Source organism: Perna viridis, chromosome 12 (assembly GCF_037379345.1).
Source record: "Perna viridis isolate PV_CMFRI_1.1 ecotype Kerala chromosome 12, ASM3737934v1, whole genome shotgun sequence".
Classification (NCBI taxonomy): domain Eukaryota; kingdom Metazoa; phylum Mollusca; class Bivalvia; order Mytilida; family Mytilidae; genus Perna; species Perna viridis.
The window spans coordinates 9,681,978-9,694,051 of NC_142456.1; the positions used below are offsets into that span (position 1 = coordinate 9,681,978).

Consider the following 12,074-nt stretch of genomic DNA (forward strand, 5'->3'; position numbering starts at 1 on the left):
TTTGACCAAACAAATAAATTAAACTGTATTTTGCTATACATAAAGCTGGGAAAATGATACCAATAGAAACAAAAACGTATATATGATTTAACCTACATAGAGGACTAAATAGGTTCAAAGATCACAAAAAGTCTCCAACAAGTGTAAAAACACATCAAAAATCCTTAAGCTACATGTAGGCTCTCAAAGGCCCTGGCAACAAAGTTATTAAAATACCAGAGACAGAATAAAGTGGAGAAAATAGGCGGGGAATCTTAAGAAACGCCCATTCACATACGTTTAAGCCACAAGAATAAGCGCACACCAGGTCCATTCAATGAGTTTGAATTGCACGTATTGCATGCATAAACAATTATTAATCATCTTGAAATATATGGCATGTAGGTTGGTTTCAGGACCGGATCCAGTAAATATTCCGATCTAGATCTAGAAAATAAGGTAAAGCGAAATATTCATTGCTAATTTTCCAAACTTTTGCATAAAATGATCACATCTGGCCTTCAAAAGTTGAGTACCAACCCTTGTAACTCCACTCAATCATGGGTCCGACGCAAACGATGAAAAAAGTGCGTGCAATTCAAAGGATATTTCATTGCCATATTCAAAATTACGTACTTTTGTTTTATTTAGTCACTTAATTTACAAATGAATGTAGATATTCGCATACATTTATTTTATACACTAATACTAAGAGCCAAACTGCTTTATGCCTCGGAATATCGGACATGTGGGATGATGTGCGGTCATCGACATTCTCACTAGTACTGATAAGAGGAAAACAAATTATAAGAAGGTTGTCGACACGTGTGTCGCAGAATTTGGACAAAAGTGTGCTTTCTACAACGTCGGAACGACAATTTATTGAAGTAGTTGACTTACCATTCATGTTACCAATATTCATTTAGCTTGAATAAATATAATAATGTTTTTTTATTCCACCGAAATGTTTTTCGGTCATATAATAATTTCACTCTTTCGTCGTCGTCGTCATTGTTAATTGACGTCGGTTCCTATGGTCACGGCGGAGGTTCCTATACTTTTTGAAAGATTTTGTCCATTCCCTTTTGAAATTAAGTGGCTAAAAGGAGGAACATTGGTATTATCATTTGAATTGGTAGAAAAAAATGTAAATTTTGCTGATTCAGTAGTTAATAAGTACCTTTTGAAATTTTTGATGTAATCGTTTTTACAGGGTATCTTTATAAAAATCTTTTAAAGTAAAATGGATGGGGAATTTGGATACGTCCTCTAAAAATCCCCTTTTTAATATACATGGTACGGTTTTAAAATAATTTATTAGATTCTCATCAATTTTTTAAACAGATTTTTGATATCTCCTACAGTTTCGTATTATAAGACGGCAAAAGGAACCGAATCCTTTCAAATTATTTTTGGGAGTTTCATACGAAAATCGCTGCTTGGGTTTTTCGATCAGATTTCAGATATCTCAAACGTTTTTCATGTTTTAAGGGACGAAACGGGGACACGCATAAAAATATCACAATTTTTTTTTTACAATGACAATTTTTTTCAGTCGTAAAATGGTCGTCACGGGGGTGGCGGCATCGTCGTTATTATGTTAACTTTCCTTTATTTAGTATAAGAAACTTGAGTTATTAAACTTTTAACACGACATTCCTAGGATATGACAGAAGACCCCACATTTTTGTAGTGTTTCCCCTTCCTTTTTAGAAAAAAGGGATTTAAAGGGGGAAAACACACTTCGGTCGTATTATCCTACGCTCCGCGAAGCCCTTTATTTGAAATACGTTAAAAAAATAATACATGTACATGCTTTTTGTACTGATATGTAAATAGATTTGAAAGATTTCATACATCACTTGACACATTCGGCGGTCACCATTAGAATATTTCTGACAAAATTAAAATTTTGGAAGTGAATATTCTGACCCAACAAAATTTGTCAGCCTTCTTGTCCCCTTACACCTACTTTTATCACTCCTAACACTGTTTATATAATACTCGTAGAAACGTTACCTGGTTCAACATGTGCGGAAATTCCGGTGCCAGGATAAGATATAAAATGACCTCAGATGTAGTCATTTACCGTAATCCTGTTTTCATACTCAATCTGAATGTAAAATGAACCAGTTAACGTATGGTAGGTCAGACACGAATTATTTATGTATATAAAAAGCTCCTTTGAATATTAATTTATTTCTTTTTAAAAACTGAATCTGTCTTTGGAAGTATTTTTTTTCTCGTGGTTGTACATGTATATTAAACAAGTCTGAGCTTAATTATTGCTAACTGTTAGCATGTATTCTTAATTGTATTAAAAATATCCATCATGGTTGATGCAAAGCGAAGTAAAACAAACTTAACCTCACCTTTCTAGACTGTAGAAAATGTACGGTTAGAACAGCTCTTTTGTTTACTCATACATTTAAACTGAAATTAAGGGTCTGCAAAAATTGCTTCTTTCAGATATAGTATGTCCCTAATTGCGTACGTTAAAGTAGTAAATCTAAACTGCTAAACGTCTGTGCGATAAGCGACGAGCAGTAAACCTTTTTAAAGTCTTAAAAAAAGTTAGTTCTTCTTTCGGAAGATGTTAATGTACAGATTTTTTTCTTACAATTAACTAAATTGATTAACCCATTCTACATTCTACAATAGAATTTACAGATACTTTTTGTGCCCATATTATGTACACTTTTTCCCTATTTTTGCTATTCCGAATGAATTGTTCTGTTTTCGTGTCCATGTTTTGTTCGCTGACACCAAGTTAGGTATTTTTTTTTAGATATTTAGGAGTAACTGACCTAAAGTTCAGATAAATATATATATCTCGATTGTTTCTAATGACCACCCAGATTTTTTTATATACTAACAAAATAAAATCTATAAAAGTTTGGGATTTACCAAATCATTATTTCATAATCAAATATGCTGTTACGCATTGAAGTATGTATTTATGTTTTTTATTGCAGACGAAAAAGAAATAAAAATCCACCTAATAAAGGAAAAACAAATAAGTAAACGAACAAACAAAAAAGGACAAAAATCAAATAAAAACAAACAGACAAACAAACACACACCCACCCATAAAAACAAAAACACGTAAACAATCGAATTGAAACAAAATATGATAAATAAGGTAAATTAGATAATTGCCATATTTCTGTGTTTGGTCCTTAATTACATGACACAATTATTGCAAGGACATCTGCAAAGTATATCTACTTCTAAAAGCAATTTAACAAACGCATTAGGTGTTAAGACCACAAAGCTCTTCTTCAACAACATAAATCTGTAGTGACAGAGAAATCAAGGGAACCAGGATTCGAATGGTTAAAAAAATATATTCCATGGATAACGACTCTACGAAGAAGCAAGAAACGCACAGCAAAGAATTTAAATAACTAAACTGACACACCTATATAAAAGCAAAAGTGAATGAGACTCCAGTAAAAACTGAGAGCATGGACCCAGTCCACCGGTAGAGTAATCGTCATATAATCAGTCGAATCATTTGTTTTCAGTGTTAAATCTTATAACATGGATTTGTGCCATGATGTCTGCCATGCAATGTAAGTAAAATGGTAGTTCTTCATAAGTGTAAACGTTCTGTGTAAATTTGACCAAGTTGTAATTATTGTCTATACCAAATACTCGGAAGTTGTTCATCTTGCGAGAAGCATATCACGTAATCGTTGAGTGGTACTCTCTTTAAAAATCAACTTATATGTGAGTCAACAAAATGCATTGTCTACTTTATGAAGTTGTAAACAGTAGTTTGACAAACACTGTCTCACGACTTTTTTTATTACTTCGACTGTGTATGCAGTTGAGATCTAAAAGTTTTTATATTGTCAAACTAAAGGCTTTTAAATCTTATCAGAACCTAGAACAGTTCCTGAAAATTGTATTAATTTAAATCAATGAAAAATGATTTCTGACAAAACTAGCCTGAACGATGTTCTGCTATCTGCGATATATTCACCAGAAAAATGTCTTGCAAATTTGGTTTAGGTAATGTCAGGAATATCATATCCCGGAACAGTTCCCGAAAAATTTAGGCTTTAACGATTTTTTCATTACCTCAGATAAACTCCTGCAGCTCTATTTTTTGGATAATATCTGACTTGTCAGAACTGACTATTTTTTCCTAGGTTTAACATGTTTGAATTGCCTAAAGATCAACCATCCCCGATTTTGTACCCATGTTACCCACTGTAATACTGGGGAGGTATGTAACCCACTTTAGGTACTAGGTAATACGCATTTCTGAACGTCATAACTTTTTATCTTAATACTTAATATATCTGAAAAATTCTAAACGCCTAAAAAATATTTGAAATTATTACGTTACAAGAATACGAGAATACGCAAATGCTTAAAATATTTTACTTTTGCAAAATTCTTTCATTAAAAACATGGTCCGCATATGCAAAACCATAGACAAATACTATAATTTCATTAATAGAGTCAGTTTACAATAGTAGCCAACGTCATACAGAATAGTTTGTTGTGAAAGAAAAACAAATGAGATGGTCACACGGCAAATACCAATAAAACAGCTGTATGGAATGCAACACTTACTCTATTATACATACTTTAAATCATCCCACGGCTCTTCTAATGATTCGGTATTTAGTACATAAACACACAAAGGCATAATTTTACAGACTGACAATACATGCTAATATACAATACTATTGTAATTTCAGAAATTACGATTAAAATGATTAGTCGAAAAGGTAATTTTAATTTTTGCAATTCTGATAAAACAAATCTCGCACTAGGGACATTTAAAATTCCATATTGCAATTCTTAGTCTTTCGCTTTTTCTCAATAGTTTCTGATTCTTTTATTAGGAATGTGGCATAGAAAAGATAGTATATCCATCCGGAGAGACGGTGTTTAATGTAGGATGCTTTGCTGGAAATGTAAGATTTCAAACATAATAATTAAAAATATACCTCTGAAATTGGAAAAAAATGTGTACGTGAACATTGCATGGCCGAAAAATGCAATACAATTGATGTAGAAAGAACAAAAGCCATAAAGCAAGAATAAAACTGGTATGTTTCCTAGTAGAATCAGTCACATGGTCACATGAAATCGAACAAAATGTAATTTTAAACACTTCAATAATTCAAGTAAATTGACTTTTTGATTGCGCATGTTTTTGAGGAAAAAAATAAAATGGCTATAATTCGCCTGTTTAGGCCACACATCGCCTGCGCTTAATTCTGCATATGAATCCTCATTCATTGCTAGTATTTCGAACATCAAACGTATTTATGGACGTCGAATTATTATATTTTCACTTACCTTTCAAAACCCTTACTCAAGTCAATTGATTGCATGATTCGTTCCACTTGATTGAACGCATCTAGTTGATGGAAACGTCCACCAGAATGTCAACACATCCGTTAATCAAGCATGTACATACTGAAAAAGTCACTCGTTTAAAGCAACTATAGACAGGATGTTCTTTTTCAGACCTGTTCTGTTAACGACTCTGTAGGATCATCTCAAGACACTACCTGCAGACAATGCTGTTCTTCTAATCTGTGTAACCAGGCCGGTTGTGGAGAATCAGGTACTTATTATGTTATTAGGTGAAAGTAACAAAAATAGATAAAAATATAGAAAAAGTAGAAACATTGTATTGTCAGATAAGGAGACAGATCTCAACGGGTAACATAAAAAGGTAACAGTCGAAGAAAAGTCACAAACAACACAATGGTTTTAAAGCAATTTCAATCTTGTGAACTTGAATACAAGATTTGTCAAATGGATCATAATCTCTGTAGTCATGTTAAACAAATTTACAGTAAAACAACTGACGGTAGGATATTTACTCATTCAAATTAGGAAATTTTAACCCACAATGTAGGAGGTCAAATGTTTGGGTTAAATCGATATAAATGATATACAGAAACTGGCAACGTAAACCTAGTAAAAAAATTGGGGTTGATCACACTTGGTTTTACAGAAGGCAACAAGCAGTTTCTCCTCTTTATAAAGACACCACAGCCATACATCATGTTTAAGGTCATGTCCTGTAACACTAAGACGGGTAGCAATGTAGACTTATATAATACTGAATACAGACACTTCATATCGGCCAATCATACAATAAAGCTAAAAAAAAAGCAAAACAAAAACAAAAACAAAAACAAAACGAAAAACCAAAGAAGTAAATGTCGATGGGAAAATATATCAATGAATAATAAATATATTCAACATTGATTCACACCCATATATTTACTTACTTTGTCATAAAAATACATACCTTTAAACTTCTTGTGGTATCTAGGACCTGCATCTGATTAACATGGCGGGTTAGGAGTAAATAGCCTGTCATTAATTTTGTGGTAATAATCTCTTTCCTGTCCGGACATTTTTCCTTGTTTTCGAATATTTAAAAAAAAAAAATAAAATATTCAAACATTTCCATTCTGCATGTTTGCACTGTCTTGTCTTTCGTAAATTTTAACCAAGACTAAATGAAAATCAAGTAATAGCTCCCTTCAATGTTAACCCTGTACAAAACTGCATGAACTATTACGGGTATATATTATAATAGTTTCTTTACCAAGTGTGATCACAATAGACCATATACACAAACTGTTCATTCGGAGACTAAATTACGACTCCATATAAAATTCAGGAACTGCCTATTGTTGTTGTGATTTACGATGCCTTTTCAGTATTCCGATCTAAATCATTCATTCATATCCTATTGAAATTTAACAAACCAAGAGCAAGAAGTGCCTTTTGCATATAGATACTGTATAATTTGTATCTCGAAAGTACAACAACGGGAAAACAAACTAAGAATGATTATGTGGTTTGTAATGCTTTCTGAATAAGACAAAAATGTGATTTCGGTGCGTTTTTGACATGCATTAATCCATCTCCAGTCTGATGTTTTTAAAAAGTGAAGACTGCAATGTTAGGGTTAAACGAAACAACTTACCGAAATGATCTGAAGCGTAGCATCCAAATCAAGATTGGTACGGGGAGGATGGAGCATTGCTCGCGGGTTGGGACATTCTTAAAATACACTATTTTTTCATTTTGGACATTGCAAGAAATTAAAGTACGGCCTTCAGGCAATATGTGTATAATAAAACCTACCTGCCAAATTAACGTACAAATAAATATATCTCACTTAGTTTCATTTGAACGCAATTTTAGTGAAAAGGACACAATTCAACTAAAACAAATGAACCATAATGTTCATATTTACAGGTATAACTCATGCCCGGGGACCAATATGCTACGATTGCGATGGAATGATGACGTCAAATGAATGTAAAACAATATCAGGGTGTGAAATAGATCAGGTTGGTAAAGATTCAAATAAAGTTGTTTTTGCCTTGTTTGTGAAGAAAAAGAGTAAGTCGTTGACTACAGATGGTTGGTTATCTCTTTCAGAATGTATATCTATATTTGTAATACAATTAATTCACTTAAAAACTAATACGATCCATAAGTAAATTAAACATTTATCATTTAAAAAAAGAAAATTTCTTTTTTCGATGTTTGAAGATTTACAAGGTTGTTTTCCAATATAATCATACTCTGATATCAACAAGACAATTATGTTATTTAACGGCCATGTTCGTCATCTTACATCTGACATATATACCAGATTCATTTTATTTTAGACGTTAAATTAGTCATCTTTGAATTTCTGTACGTGTACGTGAGTACGTATTCTATTTCAAAATGCTCTTCTTATATATAATTTGTTGTTCAATATTTGTTTGAAGCTTCTGTGTTTTATGTTTAGTATTGTATTTGTATAGGCCTGTTATATTGAAGAACAGCGCAATTTTGGAGAAACTTTCTACTCTACCAGTTGCCAGAACAAGAATGTAAGTTGCATTTGTAAGCAGCCAATGGCATTGCGTATCTTTGTAAAACACAATATAATGTTTAATTTGGAATTTATGGAATACTTTGCAATCTTACATATACAGTTCCAACGCTCCAAACAGAAGACTTATACAAAATACAATGTCAATGTTAGAAAAAAAAAGAATTTCTTTCGTTGTATTGGATACTAAGACTTCATAAGTGTCCAATAAAACAGCATTTCATTGCAGGCTCTGGCAAGTGAACCACCATACCAATTTCGAAGCTGCACACTTTGATCGTATCAACTATGATAACTGGTTTTCCAGGTCATTGAGTCAATTTCAATGCCAGAAATAAAATTGATCAAAATTGGAGTATGAAAAACTCAAAAAAGAATTTCACAACTAGATATATTTCTGAATGCAAGAATGTTGATTCTTTCTCGAGCTGTTGTAAAATTTTTCATTGAAGTGAAACATCGATCACTACTAGTAATATCAAGTAGAACATGTATAAAATACATTGCAGATTTGCAACTCAGTGCCCATTGTAGGAAAGAGAGATTGGATGACTATCAAAAGAAGCACGTCGTGTCACCGTTGTTGTGATAATGATTTATGTAACAATTGGTGTTCTAATTCTGTTACCACGGCAACAACAAGTACTACAAATCAACCTACAACAGTATCAGGTATATTGACTAAAGACTTATTCTCTACCTTACACATGCGTATCTTAAAGATAGAAAAACATGATTATAGTTAAGATGTTTTATAACTAGAATGATGCATGTAAGAATTTATCTCGAATCATTGTGTTAAAAATGTGTTATACCCGTTTGTACTGAATTTTGGTAGCATATTATCAACACATTAACTCCGTTATATATACAAAACGAATAAAACTAAAATTAAAAATAATACATTACAGAACCAAAGGCAAGAGACTGTACTGACCTTAGAGGCCAATTTCACAAAAGTAGTATTTACCACATTTACCCGACAGGAAATCAAGGGTATCGTATCTACTGCGATATGGTGACCGACGGAGGCGGTTGGACAGTAGGCTTTATTATTTGAATTTATCTAACGACCAATTGATTGTAGATTTCACAAAATATATCAAAGATTGTCAATTCAGTCAATAGTTATGACGTCACAATATTCTTAATGTTATCTTTACTTACGACTGACAAAAAAATGGGCATAAAATGATTTCTCGAAGATCATAGCACCAAAAAAAAATTTGGTCATGTTAATAATTGATTTAATAATGTTACACAATTACTTGAATCAGACCCGAAATCATTGGCGTTTATAAAAAAACCTACAATCCAAGGTATTAACCTTTAAAAATCAATGGAAAAAAATCACGCTGTGTAATTACGTTGTTTAGCGACAAAGTCAGTTGAATGTTCCGATAATGGAAAATATTAGATTCCCACAGTGACACCAACACATAAGCAGGATATTGAATTTGTAATGTGAAACTTCCACTGAAAACGGAAGAGTTCACATCTATTCACTTAACATATTTATGAAACTATCACATAAAGCACTTCGTTTAAAATAGTAAAGATTTATCATCAACTGTTTACCCAATCGTAATAATTCTTTTGACTGGTAATATCATAAATATGTTTTTTTTTCTAATCATTTGCAGGTTTTCCAGCGCCGATTTAATGGTACTGTCAATTTTGTTAACAGGGTTTGGAAGGATTATTCCAATGGTTTTGGAAGTCTTTTACATGAGTATTGGTTGGGTCAGTAAAATACAATGACGTTTACCTTTAACTTAATATACTTCGAGTTTCTTTCCCCGTACTCGAGCGTGATAATTGCACTTAAAAAAAGATTACCAGACATCTTCATTGTAACATAAGTAAACATAGGGTAGCATTAGAAAGCAAGGTTACTATTGAAAATTTCTTTACACTTCAATATGCAGCCAAATAATAAAAATGTACCAATAATATACAGTATAGATGTAAGTGTTTATGTATCCGCTGATATTATTCAAATGGACCGATTTAGGAACCGTATGGAATTCTGGAATTGCTATTGTCCATGACGTCTCTGATGGTCAAGACATATTTAACGAGTACGTTGCGACGGCGCAACGTTGTTTACGAGGACGGAAGTTTAATTTCTCAATTATTCCATTATGATTTCATCACGTGGAGTGTTTTGGAAAAAGAATACAACCATAAATCAATAGAATGAGTAATTGAAAAAAAAACTATGATGCTTAAATATTTTGCATGTGTAACGAGAGAACATGAAGTTACGCACAAAATTATTACAACGCACGAGGCTGCTCTGTGAACCAATTCGACCAATTAACATGATTGATTTTTTTTAGCTATATAACGTTGACCGCCCTAAGGTCAGAGGGAGAATATTCTTTACACTACTTTGGTACTAGATCCCATTAAAAATCAACTGTTGTGAATTGCTGGCACCCTTAACTCACCATAAATATGATGATGATTCATTTTTTCAGGTAATGAGAGGGTGCACCAAATGACATCACATGGTCGGTATGAACTTAGGGTCGAGCTCACCGACTGGGAAAATAAACACGCACATGCTGTCTACAAATCGTTTATGATTGGCACCGCTGCTTCTGAGTATACTTTACATATTGGAAACTACTCCGGCAATGCTGGTTAGCTTTGCTCAAAATTATTGCGTATTTTGAAAAAAAAAATCTGCACGATGAATATGTGTTACAAGGTATAGTGCGGCTACATTAAAACCAATGAAAAAGAACTTTTGACACGTGAGTTTATTACATTAGATATTTAGCGTTTTTATGGTTACCTAGTGTAAAGTACAACGATGTGTTTTCAAATACTGTGTACTTGATAAAATATGACATTTAAAAAAAGAAAAAAAATTGTCAACGTTTACAATTATCACAAATATTGGTTTGAAATGCACTTAACAATTTAAATTTTATGGGGTCTAGGATCAAATTTGAAATACACAAAACGATTATGTATGGCTACAATATCCAAAATGAATTATTGTTTAAAATAAAAAAGGATCTTTTTTGAAAAAAAAATGCGGGTTAGGCTAGAGTAATAAAATAAAAAGTCGGGTAAGAAAATATACTTAAACAATCCATGACACAAAATTTGATCATAGTCACTCTCATAGAAATGATATCGTTGCTCCCTTTCTTGTTGTGATACCTGTGTAATAAATTATTTATTATTTTATTATTTAAGTAGTAGTGTTAAATGGGCTATGCATCGGTTATGTATAGGTTGTATTATGGTCTTTTATTTTATTCACGGCCCCAAATTGAAACCATTGATCCACACTGCTTTGATTGGCCACCAAAATGAAATCCAGCAAATTAAATTATCGAGAATTATTTTCATGTACCAAGGTTAACCATAGTATAAAGTATACGTATCCTATACATAACAATTTACCCTCCATGCATGCACAGATAATTATCATAGCATTTTAGAAAGGTACACTGCTAACTAAATAATAACTGATAAACAATCAGATGTCCGGAAAGGTAAAATGCTAATTTAAGTACGTATTTGATACGTAGATATATAATTTGACAAATGGCACATATATAGTAGAAGGGTACTAGACTGCAAGACTGGAAAAAGGCAGATACATCCATTTTTACCATTTATGATCTAAAATTTTACTGTAGGTGATAGTCTTTCTGTTGACAACAATAACAAATTCACAACATCAGATAATGACAACGATGCTTTCAGTGGTAATTGCGCTATTAAATATAATGGTGGATGGTGGTATGGATCTAGTTGTGGAAATTCAAAACTGACCGGAATGTATGCCAATTCTTCTCATGGTGTAACTAAAGGATATGGCATCTTCTGGCATTCATGGCGAGATTACGATTACTCATTGAAAGAAACCAGAATGATGATAAGGAGATACTGAAAATTGGAAATAGAAGTATACTGTACATTTTTAATCTTTTAGCGCAACTGCGAATGGATTGTTGTGACTTATTTGAAGTTGTCTTTTTTAAGCAATAAACTACAACTTTTCACGAAAACATAGAATTATAGACCTGACACAAATAAGTGTATTGTTGAAATGTACAATTATACTAATTATCGTTTAAACAGTTTAAACAGTTACACATCTTCTTATGTTGTTTAATTTTTTACTGCAGCAAATAATTCATGTTTACTAATTGCACTTCGAAAGATCGGTTTGGAGATCAAAAACTGC

The 12,074-nt window shown here is 32.4% G+C and overlaps 1 protein-coding gene across 1 annotated transcript; it reads left to right on the forward strand.

Annotated features, from left to right (window-relative positions):
* Nucleotides 1-1,993: 1,993 nt before the first annotated feature.
* On the forward strand, nt 1,994-11,988 carry LOC148601123 (techylectin-5A-like). The gene is made up of 12 exons (XM_088555179.1): nt 1,994-2,122; nt 3,507-3,554; nt 4,137-4,213; nt 4,842-4,913; nt 5,473-5,572; nt 7,231-7,325; nt 7,791-7,859; nt 8,371-8,533; nt 8,773-8,903; nt 9,505-9,604; nt 10,345-10,509; nt 11,524-11,988. The coding sequence occupies exons 1-12, from the start codon at nt 2,104-2,106 to the stop codon at nt 11,775-11,777; spliced, it is 1,293 nt and encodes a 430-aa protein (XP_088411305.1). The 5' UTR covers nt 1,994-2,103; the 3' UTR covers nt 11,778-11,988.
* The last annotated feature ends 86 nt before the right edge of the window (nt 11,989-12,074 follow it).

Coding starts and splice junctions, on each gene's coding strand:
- LOC148601123 (XM_088555179.1), top strand. Junction 7,326..7,790: donor CAGGGTGTGAAATAGATCAG/GTTGGTAAAGAT, acceptor GTATTTGTATAG/GCCTGTTATATTGAAGAACA. Junction 9,605..10,344: donor TTTACATGAGTATTGGTTGG/GTCAGTAAAATA, acceptor TCATTTTTTCAG/GTAATGAGAGGGTGCACCAA.